General features: G+C 44.1%; 1 protein-coding gene across 2 annotated transcripts in view; it reads right to left on the reverse strand.

The window, feature by feature from the left end:
- The window catches only part of LOC115108062 (ubiquitin carboxyl-terminal hydrolase 13-like), a 59,726-nt gene that overhangs the window by 13,690 nt on the left and 29,133 nt on the right, over window positions 1-16,903 (reverse strand). For both annotated transcript variants that reach the window (XM_029631987.2, XM_029631986.2), the window contains exons 11-17: window positions 13,620-13,745; window positions 9,489-9,642; window positions 9,010-9,184; window positions 7,594-7,682; window positions 5,115-5,237; window positions 3,869-3,892; window positions 3,361-3,504 (exon numbers count right to left, since the gene is read on the reverse strand). In XM_029631987.2, the coding sequence (XP_029487847.2) occupies window positions 3,361-3,504; window positions 3,869-3,892; window positions 5,115-5,237; window positions 7,594-7,682; window positions 9,010-9,184; window positions 9,489-9,642; window positions 13,620-13,745 (835 nt within the window). The remainder of the gene's footprint in view (window positions 1-3,360; window positions 3,505-3,868; window positions 3,893-5,114; window positions 5,238-7,593; window positions 7,683-9,009; window positions 9,185-9,488; window positions 9,643-13,619; window positions 13,746-16,903) is intronic.

A 16,903-nucleotide genomic window follows, 5' to 3' on the forward strand; every position in this document is an offset into this window, starting at 1 on the left:
CTTTCAGAACATCTGCTATCTGGATTTGGGTAAAGGAGAACCTGGAGAGGCTTGGGCGAGGAGCTGCGGGGGGCGGAGCTGTTGGCCGAGGTTGGAGTAGCCAGGCGGAAGGCATGGCCAGCCGTTGAAGTGCTTATTGAAGCTTTCGATAATCGTGGATTTATCGGTGGAGACCGTGTTACCTAGCCTCAGTGCAGTGGGCAGCTGGGAGGAGGTACTCTTGTTCTCCATGGACTTCACAGTGTCCCAGAACTTTTTGGAGTTGGAGCTACAGGATGCAAACTTCTGCCTGAAGAAGCTGGCCTTAGCTTTCCTGACTGACTGCGTGTATTGGTTCCTGACTTCCCTGAACAGTTGCATATCACGGGGGCTATTCGATGCTATTGCAGTCCGCCACAGGATGTTTTTGTGCTGGTCGAGGGCAGTCAGGTCTGGAGTGAACCAAGGGCTGTATCTGTTCTTGGTTCTGCATTTTTGAACGGAGCATGCTTATCTAAAATGGTGAGGAAGTTACTTTTAAAGAATGACCAGGCATCCTCAACTGACGGGATGAGGTCAATGTCCTTCCAGGATACCCGGGCCAGGTCGATTAGAAAGGCCTGCTCACAGAAGTGTTTTAGGGAGCGTTTGACAGTGATGAGGGTGGTCGTTTGACTGCGGCTCCGTGGCGGATACAGGCAATGAGGCAGTGATCGCTGAGATCCTGGTTGAAGACAGCGGAGGTGTATTTGGAGGGCCAGTTGGTCAGGATGACGTCTATGAGAGTGCCCTTGTTTACAGAGTTAAGGTTGTACCTGGTGGGTTCCTTGATGATTTGAGTGAGATTGAGGGCATCTAGCTTACATTGTAGGACTGCCGGGGTGTTAAGCATATCCCAGTTTAGGTCACCTAACAGAACAAACTCTGAAGCTAGATGGGGGGCGATCAATTCACAAATGGTGTCCAGGGCACAGCTGGGAGCTGAGGGTGGCCGGTAGCAGGCGGCAACAGTGAGAGACTTATTTCTGGAGAGGGTAATTTTCAAAATTAGTAGTTCGAACTGTTTGGGTATGGACCTGGAAAGTATGACATTACTTTGCAGGCTATCTCTGCAGTAGACTGCAACTCCGCCCCCTTTGGTAGTTCTATCTTGACGGAAGATGTTATAGTTGGGTATGGAAATCTCTGAATTTTGGTGGCCTTCCTGAGCCAGGATTCAGACACGGCAAGGACATCAGGGTTAGCAGAGTGTGCTAAAGCAGTGAGTAAAACAAACTTAGGGAGGAGGCTTCTGATGTTGACATGCATAAAACCAAGGCTTTTTCGATCACAGAAGTCAACAAATGAGGGTACCTGGGGACATGCAGGGCCTGGGTTTACCTCCACATCACCCGCGGAACAGAGAAGGAGTAGTATGAGGGTGCGGCTAAAGGCTATCAAAACTGGTCGCCTAGAGCGTTGGGGGCAGAGGATAAGAGGAACAGGTTTCTGGGCATGGTAGAATATATTCAGGGCATAATGCACAGACAGGGGTATGGTGGGGTGCGGGTACAGCGGAGGTAAGCCCAGGCACTGGGTGATGATGAGACAGGTTGAATCTCTGGACATGCTGGTTGTAATGGGTGAGGTCACCGCATGTGTGGGAGGTGGGACAAAGGAGGTAACAGGGGTATGCAGAGTGGGTCTAGGGGCTCCATTGTGAACTAAAACAATTATAACTAACCTGAACAACAGTATACAAGGCATATTGACATCTGAGAGAGACATACAGCGAGGCATACAGTAATCACAGGTGTTGAATTTGGAAAGCTAGCTAAAAACAGTAGGCGAGGCTAATCCGCTAGCACAACAAACAGCAGGTAAAATGGCGTTGACTAGGCAACGGGGCCGACAGGTAAGACAAACAAGCAGAAAGGAGTACCGTGATTAATGGACAGTCCAGCGTCGTCAGCTATGTAGCCAAGAGATCAGTGTCCAGGGGGCAGCGGTGGATGGGCAGGGGGGCTGGCGAGTGTTATCCAGGTTTTTTTTTTTTTTTTTTTTTTTTTTAAACTAACAATGACTAACTAGCTTGTAGCTAGTTAGCTGGTTAGCGTCTGGAGGTTCTTGAGTGTGTCATAAAAATAAGAGTAAAAGTAACAGCGATTCCGTATCACATTGGGTGAGGCAGGTTTCCGGAAGGTATAAACAAATTAAAAATCAAAAAGAGATAGAAAGTAAATGGGGTCAGAGAGTGATTGGGACGCGGTGGTACAGACGGTTAGCAGGCCTGTGCTAACAAGCTAACAGTTCGTAGGCCCGAGCTAGACAAGGTAGCAGTTAGCGGACCGGAGCTTGACAAGCTAGCCGTTAGCAGGCCGAATTAGCAAGCAGGGAGATAGCGAGGGCTAGAGAGTTAACCTTTGGGGACGTCGCGATGGGGTGAGTCTGTTTATTTATTCCTCTTCATGCGGTGAGCTGGAGATACAGCGATTCAGAAAGCTCGCGGGCCTTGGCCAGCAGATGGATCTTTGGCGATGTCGCAGCGGAAAAGCCTGTTGAAACCCCCTCGGACGATTATGTCGGCGGACCAGTCGTGATGGATCGGCGGGGCTCCGTGTCGGCAGTAGAGGGTCAGTAGAGGGTCCAGGCCAATTGGCAAATTAGGTATTTTTGGACCTCTTCGGGTAGTCGGGAGATGGGCTTAGCTCGAGGCTAGCTCCAGGCTAACTGGTGCTTGCTCTGGGACAGAGACGTTAGCCAGGAGTAGCCACTCGGATTGCAGCTAGCTATTTACGATGATCCGGTATAAAGCTTCAGAGCTTGCGGTAGGAATCCGGAGATGTGGTAGAGAAAAAGCAGTCTGATATGCTTTGGGTAGATGTCGCGCTGGTGTCCTAGTTAGCGTTGAAGACCGCTAGCAGTGGCTAGCTAGTAGCTAGTTAGCGGCTAGCTTCTGGTGAGGGTTCCGATTCTAAAGCATAGAAAAAGCAGATCCGTACCACATTGGGTGATGCGGGTTGCAGGAGAATATATTCAGCCTGTGGTTGGGAAGTGAGATTAAAATATGTACGAAATATATACGGGAGAAAAAAGAGGAAAAAAACTATATTTACACTATACAGGACGGGACAAGACAAAACACACGTCCGACTGCTACGCCATCTTGGAATACGTTTACATAAGAAACATGCAGTTATAGCATGTAATTATGAATTACTCATTGAAAATTATGCAAATGTATCAGTCCAGACACACAAACACCCTCAGGAGGCAGCTGGGGACTCCTCCTGTGACGCACATGTCACTTTAGGGATGTTTTAGAGCATGCACTGCCCACTCCCACATGTGCCCAGAAGAGGCTGAGGAATCAGACTTGAATAACATCCATGTGACTCTTACCAGGATCCTCCATGTGTGTTATGATCCAGTTGAAGGCCATCTCGGGGCCCATGTTCCCAGTGTAGTAGATGGCCTTCCGGCAGGCCTCCAGAGGGAAGCCCATCTCCGCCAGCTGCATTGCGGCCGACTCGTCTATTTCTGGGGCTGAGGACAAGCACAAAACAACCAATAAACATCAGTGCCGCCGCCCACGCTCTTTGCAAACCTCACAGGTTCTAAAGGTGGTTTTGTTTTCTCTTTGGGCCTCATTAAAGAGGGACTGGAGAGGAACCGCGCAGGGACATGCTGTACTTACCCAGTGCTTACTAATTAAAAAAAACAGGCTAATAAAGAAAGTTTTTGTAAGTAGGAAAAGTTACGCGGCAGTTGCAGCAGCTGTTGGTTTTGCGACGTCAAACTTATTTTCGCTAGATTTATCACAACTGCAAAACTTTTTGTTCCATAGTGGTAAATCTTTGTAATGTGTTAGGTATATATAGCGGAAGGTTAGGAGAAACTGAATACTTACAATCTGAGGAGTTCATCGAGTTGTCTGAAAGGTAAAGAAAACTAGTGATTATTTCCAAGGAAAACAAATGTTTTTTTTAACTAGTTAAATTATATTCATGCTGTAGCTACACTTTTTGATTTATCTGAATCTATCAGATTAATGAATTCAATATATGGTTAGTAAAAAAGTCTAACATGGACCTAAAATAGCATCCTTACCGTTCAAGTCACTCTTCAGTTTTAAAACAAGTATTGACTTATGGCTCAAGGTGGTAAACTTATCCGTAAAGATAATTGATGGGAAATTATGCATTTGAAGGAGCATTTGCTTAAAACTCGGAAATCAAATCAGAATTCATCAGGCGTTGTCCGATTCAGAAATGTAATTCATTGCTGTAGTGATTCAGGTCAAGGGACAATGGGCTGTTGTAATTTAAGATTCATGGAGCTCATCTGATAAATGCTTTATAAATCACAAATGCATTATTAACACTGAGAACTAAGATTTACATTACTGTATGTAGGTGTTGTACCAGTAATTTGATTATGAGAGAAAACAAAAATGGCCAACTGCTTTGTTACTTTTTCAGGAACAGTCCTTAAGAGAAATCATAAAACTTTAATAAATCGCTCCATTGAAAACACATTTACGACGTCTAAAATCGGGCAAATGTCTAGTGTGAAAGTTTTGCTTTGGCCGCTTAGCATTTACCCATGAAGCCTCATTTTAGGAAGGAGGAACACGGTAATTGTTATATTAGTCTTCTAAAATAAAATTGTTGCGTTTCAACCCAGAGTTGTAGCTTAACAAGGTTGAAGCAGCTTCTACAAGACAACCATTGTGTCAATGGAGCACTACAGGGTACCAGGACAAGCTTTATTGCTTGCCTAGAGCACATATCAAGTGTTTTTAGGTCTAGGACTGCATAGAACACAATGTGCCTAATGGCTGCTAAACTATTAAAGAGGTACACGGACAAACGCACTGTAGTCACACTACAGACGCACTGTAGCTAAATCCATCCAAGCAACCGCCTCTGAAGGAGGAACGGAGATTAGGGGAATGCTAAGCATATAAGCTACAAACAGTACCACTTCTATGTTGCTCAGCGTTAGGCCCAAAACGTTACTCGTTAGGCGTGCTAGATTTAGCTTGGCCCAAACGCCAACTTTGCTAGCCACGTCCAACACCTAAAGTCAAACTCCTACCAGGTGTGGGTGGATTGGTAAAGGTTTGTCAGTATCTTCGAAGCAGCCCTTCTTACCTCTGGTGTCTTCAGGGAGGACGATGGGGGGTGCGAGGTCTGGGAGCTCTTGTTCTCCCGCCTGCAGTCCTGTTCCCCGGAGCCGAGACAGGTCCAGGAAGTCTGGGATGTCTATGGACAAATCTGTTGAAGAACAGGTCAGGGTCATGTTCAGTTCGAAATTGAGAAAAGGCTCCAAAATTGAGTGAAATAGGGAAGCACGGCATCCCGGGTGGCACAGTGGTCTTAAGGGCACTGCTTCGCAGCGCTAGCTGTGCCACCAGAGACTCTGGGTTCGCACCCAGGCTCTGTCGCAGCCGGCCCGGGTGGTTCATGGGGCGACGCACAATTGGCCTAGCGTCGTCCGGGTTAGGGAGGGTTTGGCCGGTAGGGACATCCTTGTCTCATCGCGCAGTAGCGAATCCTGTGGCGGGCCGGGCGCAGTGCACGCTAACCAAGGTCGACAGGTACACTGTGTTTCCTCAGACACATTGGCGCGGCAGGCTTCCGGGTTGGATGCTCGCTGTGTTAAGAAGCAATGCGGCTTGGTTGGGTTGTATTTCAGAGAACGCATGGCTTTCGACCGTCGTCTCTCCCGAGCCCGTACGGGAGTTGTTGCGATGAGACAAGATAGTGATTACCAACAATTGGATACCACGAAATTGGGGAGAAAAGGGGGTTAAAAAAAAGACACAAATAAAATAAAATAGGGAAGTACAATTGGGACTTGTCCAATAAGAAACATGTTTCAATCCCTGTTGCAGAACGTTTTGCTACGATGTGCCCTAATGAATGCAACCCAGAGTTTTAAATTACATGAGCAAGAGAAGACAGGACTTGGGCATGGTCATTCAAACAGATAACTGAATGACTACACTTACATTCACCACTATAGCTACAGTACAAAATATGTAGCTACCATATCAGTATGAGAAAATATTGAATATAGCTGTAACAACTTTTTTTTGGTCCACATGATTAAAAACCAGTATATCATTTGCAAGATGCAGAGGAATAACCTAATTTGAACTGCATCTCTAATAGTTAACCTTCCCAAATTCCAATCATATTTTTGGAATTGTTTGTAGAGCTCCGAGACATGATTGTTTCGAGACACAGATCTGGGGAAGGGTAACAAAAAATGTCTGCAGCATTGACTGTCTCCAAGAACACAGAAGCCTCCATCATTCTTAAATGGAATGGAACCACCAAGACTTCCTAGAAATGGCCGCCCGGCCAAACTGAGCAATCTGGGGAGAAGGGCCTTAGTGAGGGAGGTGACCAAGAATCTGATGGTCACTCTGACAGAGCTCCAGAGTTCCTCTGTGGAGATTGGAGAACCTTCCAGAAGGACAACCATCTCTGCAGCACTCCACCAACCAGGTCATTATGGTAGAGTGGCCAGACAGAAGCCACTCCTCAATAAAAGGCACATGACAGCCAGCTTAGAGTTTGGCAAAAGGCACTTAAAAGAGTCTCAGACCATGAGGAACAAGATTCTCTGGTCTGATGAAACCAAGATTGAACTCTTTGGCCTGAATGCCAAGCGTCAAGTCTGGAGGAAACCTGGCACCATCCCTATGGTGAAGCATCATACTGTGGGGATGTTTTTCAGCGGCAAGGACTGGAAGACTAGTCAGGATCGAGGGAAAGATGAACGGAGCAAAGTACAGAGAGATCATTGATGAAAACCTGCTCCAGAGTGCTCAGGACCTCAGACTGGTGACAAGGTTCACCTTACAACAGGACAACGACCCTAAGCACACAGCCAAGACAAGGCAGGAGTCTCTGAATGTCCTTGAGTGGCCCAGCCAGAGCCTGGACTTCAACCTGATCGAACCTCTCTAGAGGGACCTGAAAATAGCTGTGTAGCAACGCTCCCCATCCAACATGACAGAGTATGAGAGGATCTGCAGAGAAGAACGGGAGAAACTACCCAAATACAGGTTATTCCAAGTTTATAGCATCATACCCAGGAAGACTCAAGGCTGTAATCGCTGTCAAAAGGTGCTTCAACAAAGTTCTGAGTAAAGAGTCTGAATACTTTATTTGAATAAATTTGCAAAATAAATTTTAAAAAAAACAGCTATTGCTTTGTCATTACGGGGTATTCTGTGTATTTTCATGCTAAAAATAAAAAATATATATTTTAGAATAAGGCTGTAACCTAACAAAAAGTCAAGGGGTCTGAATACTTTCCGAATGCACTGTATGTATTTATTGTCAGTGGACCTCAGTGATTCACTGTGTGGCATTGCCCTCTGCTGGAGATCTACAGTACTGACTTAATACAATTATCTAGGGATAAAGAGAAAATCTGAAAAATAGAATGCATTTATAGGCCTTCAATGAAAAAGACCATTCGATCCCTTAATATGATTTCAGTGTTTGTTGACATGTATCAAAGTTAACACAGAAATCCGCATCCTCTTGGTACTAGAGAATCATGGATCCAGACAAGCCAAAACATTTGTGGAGAGACATCAGTTCTCTTACTCACCTACTTTCTTTGGAACCCAGTCCACCACAAATGTGAATTTCTTTATTTGCACCACCAGATACTCTGGGAAGGAGGCGAAACGGGAAGTCCTGGAAAGAGAGGGCTACACTTTAGAAAAATAACTATAAAAGAAATATGGATCACTTATTTAAACTCAACAAAATTATAAACGCAACATGTAACAATTTCTAAATTTCTAATTTCTGTGACCACCATTTGCCTCATGCAGCGAGACATCTCCTTCGCATAAAGTTGATCAGGCTGTTGATTGTGGCCTGTGGAATGTTGTCCCACTCCTCTTCAATGTCTGTGCAAAGTTGCTGGATATTGGGGGAACTAGAACACACTGTCATACACGTCGATCCAGAGCATCCCAAATATGCTCAATGGGTGACATGTCTGGTGAGTATGCAAGCCATGGAAGAACTGGGACATTTTCAGCTTCCAGGAATTGTGTACAGATCCTTGCGACATGGGACCGTACATTATCATGCTGAAACATGAGGTGATGGCGGCAGATGAATGGTACGACAACGGTCCTCTGGATCTCGTCACGGTATGTCTGTGCATTCAAATTTCCATCAATGAAATGCAATTGTGTTTGTTATTCGTAGCTTATGCCTGCCAATACCACAACTCCACCTTTACCATGGGACACTGTTCACAACCTTGACATCAGCAAACCGCTCGCCCACAAGACCACGTACAAGTGGTCTGCTGTTGTGAGGCCGGTTGGACGTACTACCAAATTATCAAAAATAATGTTGGATGCGGTTTATGGTAGAGAAATAAATGTGCAATGCTCTGGTGGACATTCCTGCAGTTACCATGACAATTGCACGCACCCTCAAAACTTGTGGCATTGTGTTGTGTGACAAAACTGCACATGTTAGAATGGACTTTTATTTCCCCCAGCACAAGGTGCACCTGTGTAATTATCATGATATTTAATCAGTTTTTTGATATGCCACACCTGTCAGGTGGATGGATTATCTTGGCAAAGGAGAAATGCTCACTAACAGGGACGTAAACAAAGTTGCACACAAAATTTGACAGAAATAATATTTATGTGCATGTGGAACATTTCTGGGATCTTTTATTTCAGCTCATTAAACGTGGGACCAACATTTTGTTTATATTTTCATTAAATGTACAATACCAGCTTTACATTCATCTTTGGTCGTTTGGGTATGGGTATTAAAAAAAAGCGAAATGGTACATTTTTCCTACGGTTAATTCATCATGTAGCCTACCAACACTGGTTTATATTATGGTGCAAAATAACTCAGGTGCAGGATCCAAAAAGCCAAGTCATGAAAGAAAGATAGATCCCCACACACTGTTGAAACTGCGGGAGAATTCAACAATGTAGGATGTCGATCTTTCTTCCCAGCCTTAGACCAGGACCTTGCTTACTTGACTCCAGCTGATTTGGCCTGCAGCTCCGAGCTCCAGAAGTCGGGAACGTTCTCTGGTTCCGTGAAGGCCTGCAGGCACGCTGTGAAGGGGATCCGGGCCCTCACGGGCTCTGGAGGGGCCCTCATGTTCTCCTCTGCTTCGTTTCGCTTGGCCTCATACGCTATCAGCTCCTCTGTCACACACACACACACGTCAAGCCATTTAACCTCCTAAAATACTGTTGCGATTGTCGGACTCTCAGATGATTGGGGTTTAGTGATTGTATAATGGACATTTGAAGTAACTTATTTTCCCAACAATTAAGTAATTCAGCCAAGAGTCACCATCTACAGTATGCATTTAAAAACACAAACTCCCAACCCACTTTGGCATTCAGAGATATTGATCCTCCATTCCCTTTGAAGAGAAGAGCTGTGGGGGAGCCAGCAGCCCTGCTGGTTCTCATGGGGCTGGGCCAGCTGCCTGTGGGATCTTACCTCTGTTGGAGGCGGCCTCGATGGGGGCCGGGAGCTGCATGAGGTAGTCCACCTTCTGGGTGTAGCGCACCTTCTGCGTCTGGCAACACTGCACGCGCTCCTCCACCAGGTAGCGGAAGGCGTTGTTGGGGTTCTCCAAGCCCACACTGTTTCTCTAAAGCGAGGGACACACAGGGGAAGATGCAGAGAACATACTGAATACTTACGTCGAACATTGAGACTTTCATTAATTGCATGCATGTTTGAACCTTAGCAACACACACACACACACACACACACACACACACACACACACACACCAGTCAAAAGTTTGGACACATTACTCATTCAACAGTTTCGTTATTTTTACAATAATAGTGAAGACATAAAAACTATGAAATAACATATGGAATCATGTTGTAACAAAAAAAAAAAAAAAGTGTTAAATCCAAATATATTTTATAATTGAGATTCTGCAAAGTAGTTACCCTTTGGCTTGATAACAGCTTTGCACACTCTTTGCATTCTCTCAACCAGCTTCATGAGGTAGTCATCTGGAATGCATTTCAATTAACAGGTGTGCCTTGTTAAAAGTTCATTTGTGGAATTTAATTTCCTTCTAAATGCATTTGAGCCAACCAGCTGTGATGTGACAAGGCATGAATGGTATACAGAAGGAACAGGAAAGGAAGACCCAGAGTTACCTCTGCTGCAATTGATAAGTTATTTTGAGTTACCTGCCTCAGAAATTGCAGCCCAAATAAATGCTTCACAGAATTCAAGTAACAGACACATCAACTGTTCAGAGGAGGCTGTGTGAATCAGGCCTTCGTGTTCGAATTGTTGCAAAGAAACCACTACTAAAGGACACCAATAAGATGAGATTTGCTTGGGCCAAGAAACACGAGCAATGGACATTAGACCGGTGGAAATCTGTCCTTTGGTCTGATGAGTCCAAATTTGAGATGTTTGGTTCCAACCGCCGTGTCTTATGCCATCCCATCTGGTTTGCGCTTAGTGGGACTATCATTTGTTTTTCAATAGGACAATGACCAAACACACCTCCAGGCTGTGTAAAGGCTATTTGACCAAGAAGGAGAGTGATGGAGTGCTGCATCAGATGACCTGGCCTCCTCAATCTCCTGACTTGTCATCAAGGCAAAGCGTGGCTACTTTGAAGAATCTCAAATATAAACTATATATTTGAATTTGTTTAATACTTTTTTGATTACTACATGATTCAATGTGTTTTTTTCATAGTTTTGATGCCTTCACTACAATGTAGAAAATTGTTTGTTTTTTAAATAATAATAATATATATGTCAAACTTTTGACTGGTACTACATATACACGCTACCGTTCAAAAGTTTGGGGTCACTTAGAAATGTCCTATTTTTTGAAAGAAAGTTACATGTTACATCACTCCTGTGTTTCAATGGCACGTTGTGTTAGCTAATCCAAGTTTATCATTTTAAAAGGCTAATTGATCATTAGAAAACCCTTTTGCAATTACGTTAGCACAGCTGAAAGCTGTTGTTCTGATTAAAGATGCAATAAAACTGGCCTTCTCTAGACTAGTTGACTATCTGGAGCATCAGCATTTGTGGGTTCGATTACAGGCTCAAAATGGCCAGAAACAAAGAACTGTCTTCTGAACCTCGTCAGTATATTCTTGTTCTACTCACAAGTCCTCAACTGGCAGTTTCATTAAATAGTACCCGCAAAACACCAGTCTCAATGTCAACAGTGAAGAGGCTGCTGGCCTTCTAGGCAGAGATCCTCTGTCCAGTGTCTGTGTTCTTTAACCCTTCTTAATCTTGTATTTTTATTGGCCAGTCTGAGATATGGCTTTTTCTTTGCAACTCTGCCTAGAAGGCCAGCATCCCAGAGTTGCCTCTTCACTGTTGACGTTGAGACTGGTGTTTTGCGGGTACTATTTAATGAAACTGCCAGTTGAGGACTTGTGAGGAGTCTGTTTCTCAAACTAGACACTAATGTACTTGTCCTCTTGCTCAGTTGTGCACCGGGGCCTCCCACTCCTCTTTCTATTCTGGTCAAGGCCAGTTTGCACTGTTCTGTGAAAGAAGTAGTACACAGCGTTGTATGAGATCTTCAGTTTCTTGGCAATTTCTCACATGGGATAGCCTTAATTTCTCAAAAAAAAGGCCTGTTTTATTGCTTCTTTAATGAGCACAATAGTTTTCAGCTGCGCTAACATAATTGCAAACGGGTTTTCTAATGATCAATAAGCCTTTTAAAATGATAAACTTGGATTAGTTAACACAACATGTCACTGGAACACAGGAATGATGGTTGCTGATAATGGGCCTCTGTACGCCTGTACGCCTTTCAGGTTATGTCGATATAGGACTCGTTTTACTGTGGATATAGATACTTTTGTACCAGTTTCTTCCAGCTTCTTCACAAGGTCCTTTGCTGTTGTTCTTGGATTGATTTGCACTTTTTGCACCAAAGTACGTTCATATATAGGAGACAGAACGCGTCTCCTTCCTGAGCGGTATGACGGCTGCGTGGTCCCATGGTGTTTATACTTGCGTACTATTGTTCGTACAGATGAACGTCTGAGGCCTTGGCTGATTTCTTTTGATTTTCCCTTGATATCAAGCAAAGAGTCACTGAGTTTGAAGGTAGGCCTTGAAATACTTCCACAGGTACACCTCCAATTGAATCAAATGATGTCAATTAACTCATCAGAAGCTTCTAAAGCCATGACATAATTTTCTGGAATTTTCCAAGCGGTTTAAAAGGCACAGTCAACTTAGTGTAAGTAAACTTCTGACCCACTGGAATTGTGATACAGCGAATTACAAGTGAAATAATCTGTAAACAATTTTTGGAAAAATGACTTTTCATGCAAAGTAGATGTCCTAACTGACTTGCCAAAACTATAGTTTTAATCACTCCAACCTAAGTGTATGTAAACTCCCGACTTCAACTGTGTGTGTGTAATAAATGTATATATACTGTATATATCACAAGGGGGCCATGCCAAGCATCCTGTTGTCATGTGGTCAATTACACACAGTCAAAGATTGACCAAATGAAGAAAGACTGGGGGAAGCAAGTATAACTCAAAGAGGTACGCAGATGTTTATTGGGGGGGGGGGGGGGGGGGGGTCATTGGGGACGAAACTTGTTTAATTTATTTGAGGACTCATGGGGAAATGAGTCTTAAATTAAAACCGTTTGGCTTGTATGGAGTGTCACATCAGCAGCTTTTCTATTCTAAGAGGCTACAGAAATTCTCAGGTTATAGCTCTACTCCCAACTCCAGTGACGTATTCTAACTGGCTGGCTGGCAGGCTAAACTTGAAGGCCACTGTTAGAGTCTACCTATCTCGGTCTAACCAACTCAGTTCCTCCACACAGGCTAAGGACAGCTGATTATGCCCACAAATTATACACTCAAATCAAATTAAAAAAGGTAAAAACATAGGGTCCCATTTAAATTAGAAAAGGTACTCTGAAGCTAAGAAAAAAAAACGTAGATTTTTTACTTATATTAACATGAAGTTGACTTTTGACAACAATTGACAATAGATAAATCAGCCATGCAACGGAGTCTAGTAAATTATTTTTGGCTCGATTGTTTTGGTCAAGGGCAAGAGCAGAGAAAGTGGCGGGTTTCTAGTCTGAGCATGTTTCTGTGTTGACTTCAGGCAGAATAGGAAGCATTATCTGGCCAGTGTAACCGACAGGGGCAGTCTAAATTTAACCCGGTTGAGAAAGTCACTTCAGAGCACAAGTGTGTGTCTGCCGGCCCGGGGACAGGGTGCTGCGTTTCGTCAAAAACAGTCCCGCTTCCTCTCCCCCAAGGTTCCGATTGACCACGTGTGACAAGAGACATGCCGGAAAAATGCTTCACGGTAGCCATTTCATGAAAGCTATTTTTTAAAACTTTTATTAAGGCCATCACTGAAAGACAAGCTGAAAAGCCAGTGCCATTAGATACCGTGTATGCTTATGAGCCTTTTATTGAACACCAGTGACTGTTTGCCAATTGCTGTACCTCTGCAACAATGGCATACTGTATTCATCGCTACATGCCTTTTAGAGTAGTTTTTATTATTACAAATACACCGTAACACGCTCCTACTTATAGAAAACACGTATGAAGCCATACATGCATACCTCCACCAGGTTGATGAGATGCAGGAAAAACTTCTGTGCGTCTTGCTGTCTGTTGGAGGAGAACTCCGGGTGGCCATTGCTAACCAGGGCTTTGAACATCTTGAGAGAGATACCCTTTGGCTGGTGCTGGAATGAGAACAAGGGGTCACACACACACACAGTGAATGATTTGTCACCTGTCTAAGGGTGCAGCAAGACAAGACACCAAACCAAAACCATTGAAATGTGATTGGTGGTACTTCAGGAAAAAAAATCTGACTCTGCTAATAAACATTCTGAATATCATGAGGCCAATTTCCAACAATTTCCAAGGCGATTTCAGCTACTCAAGTTAGGATTTGTTTCGACTTGAAAAGGGCTTTGCAGTCTTCGTTTTTCAATAGAAAAACAAATTTAATCAAGCAGAAACAAGTACAAATTATCCTTGAGATCCTTTCCCCACAAAAATAAGCAGTCAATCTGCAGACAATCATGACGGTCTTTATTGGCTGTGTGAGATTAATCATAAATCTCACAACAGCAGGTGCTGTAGTGTAGAGCCTCTATGTCGGTAATCTGTATAGTAAATACTTGAGGATTCAGGGCTGTATTGTACAGATTGGATTCACACTGCTCAAGCAAGACAAGTTGATATGCAGCAGCTAGCCATCTAGGCAATGAAAAATGCCAAAATGGCACATTTGTTAAATGAGAGCACATTTAACCCTTGTGTAGTCTTAACATTATGTATACCTCCTTGTCCTAAAGGTAAATAAATGATCCGCCTTCACTAAACCCCTAAAATAAAGCAGCTTAATTGAATTGAACCCCAAATCTATATTGCATGAAGAACCAACCTGTCATTCATCACAAACGTTGTGAATATCTGGGTTTTCCCTCTTCACAATGCAGAAAGACTGCATTTAAAATCAGTGGACACCACTCTGTTTTTTTAACAAGAGATAGCCCTTTTATAATCTAAGATAGTATTAGAAATGCGCAGAAAGTAGTTTTGAATGCATTTTATTGAAGGTTTTTTGGCAACATAATGATATATTCTTATATACACTGTACAATGAGGAATTCAACTACAAAATACTAGTCTTCTCCCATTTTTTAAAACATTGCCCCCACTCACAACATGAAAAACAACAATCAATAAGAATAAAACAAGATTGATACAAAACAAAAATGTGAAGAACATAAATCAATCAACTCTAATTAGCACATGTAGGCCAATATGCAAGTGTGTGTGCATGGACTTTTCAGATACATTTCTCACATGTGCAGCACATAGTATTTGTTTTACAGTCCTTCTTTGGGGGGCAGAATTGGCATCAGGACAAGATTCAGCCTCCAGAACAGCTTTCACAAGCGCTGCAGAGGCTGCTGTGTGGGGGAGGCCCTCCCTTCTTTGAATGTGTGGGGTTGCAAGTGCCTTTCCTGGCTGCTCCAGGAACACCCTCCTCTTTTTCCGCTTATCAGGCATCCAGTTAGGGTTGATCTTGTTCCATATCACGAAGGCATTATATGAGGACATATCAATGATGTTATGGAAGATGACCAGGGGCCAGTGGGCAGTAATCATCCTGCAGCTGTAAGTTCCATTCACCTTGTCCAGGTTGTCCACGCCTCCTTTGTTGTGGTTGTAAGTCCAGGATGATGGCTGGCTTCCGGTCCTCACGATCACTGATCTCAGCCATTTTGTGCAGTGTGCTCAGGAAGACCACATTCTTCCTCCTCTTTGGGAGTTAAGAAACTAGAGGGGTGGTGGGGGTGAAGGCAAACTTTGATGAGAAATTCATTTAGACATACACACAGAGAGCGTGAGATTGCCTAGAAACCCGATGTTGAATTGCATTGAATTCTACGTTGGGCAAAAATTAGCATTTTAATTAGGAAAGTTCCCTCTCACGACCTCTACATGCCAGAATGTTGAATAAAATTATATTTTAAACGTACTTTACCGGTTGTCCATGCGGTTGGTCCTTTTGGCGGTAGGAATGTGAGACAGGCCTCCCGAGTGGCGCAGTGGTCTAAGGCACTGCATCGAAGTGCTAGCTGTGCCACTAGAGATTATGGGTTTGAGTCAAGGCTCTGTCGCAGCCAGGAGACCAATGGGGCGGCGCACAATTGGCCCACTGTCATCCGGGTTAGGGGAGGGTTTGGCCGACAGGGATGTCTTTGTCCCATCGAGCACAAGTGACTCCTGTGGCGGGCCGGGCGCAGTGCGTTCTGACACGGTCGCCAGGTGTACGGTGTTTCCTCCGACACATTGGTGCGGCTGGCTTCCGGTTTAAGTGGGAATTGTGTCAAGAAGCATTGCGGCTTGGCAGGGTTTCGGAGGACGCACGGCTCTCGGCCTTCGCCTCTCCCGAGTCCGTACGGGAGTTGCAGCGATGAGACAAGACTAACTACCAATTGGATACCAGGAAAATTGGGGAGAAAAAAGGGGTTTAAAAAAAAGGGGGGAGTGAGAATTTATCCACAGGATTTTCAAAGTCTGGTAATGCGTTCAGATTTCTATTACCTGAAGCATGTGCAGAACCATGTAAACACGTGCACGAGCTCGGCTAGAATGCATGCGTCTCGTGCATGGATTTGTATCTTGTGCACATGCTTCAGTGATAGAAATCTGAACGCACTACCAGCACTTTGAAAAAAGTTTGTAATTAAACTTTCATGTAGGTAGAGCATTTGGAAAGTATGCAGACCCATTGACTTTATCCACATTTTGATACGTTACAGCCTTATTCTAAAATTGTTTCCCCTCAATCTACACAATACCCCATAATGACAAAGCAAAAACAGGTTTAGATTTTTTTCCAAATTCATTACAAATTAAACAAAATATTACAACTAAGTATTCTTGGGTATGATGCCTCAAGCATGGCACAACTCTATTTGGGGAGTGTCTCCCATTCTTCTCTGTCAATCCTCTCAAGCTCCGTCAGGTTGGATGGGGAGCATTGCAGCTATTTTCAGGTACCTCTAGAGATGTTCGACTGGGTTCAAGTCCAGCCTGGCTGGGCCACTGAAGGACACTCAAAGACTTGTCCCGAAGCCACTCCTGCATTGTCTTGGCTGTGTGATTAGGGTCATTGTCCTGTTGGAAGGTGAACGTTCTCCCCAGTCTGAGGTCCTGAGCGCTCTGGAGTAGGTTTTCATCAAGGATCTCTGTACTTTGCTCCATTAATCTTTCTCTCGATCTTTACTAGTCTCCCAGTCCCTGCCTCAGAAAAACATCCCCACAGCATGATGCTGGCACCACCAGCCAGATTTCCTCCAGGCGTGACACTAGGCAT

Source organism: Oncorhynchus nerka, linkage group LG24 (assembly GCF_034236695.1).
Source record: "Oncorhynchus nerka isolate Pitt River linkage group LG24, Oner_Uvic_2.0, whole genome shotgun sequence".
Taxonomy (NCBI): domain Eukaryota; kingdom Metazoa; phylum Chordata; class Actinopteri; order Salmoniformes; family Salmonidae; genus Oncorhynchus; species Oncorhynchus nerka.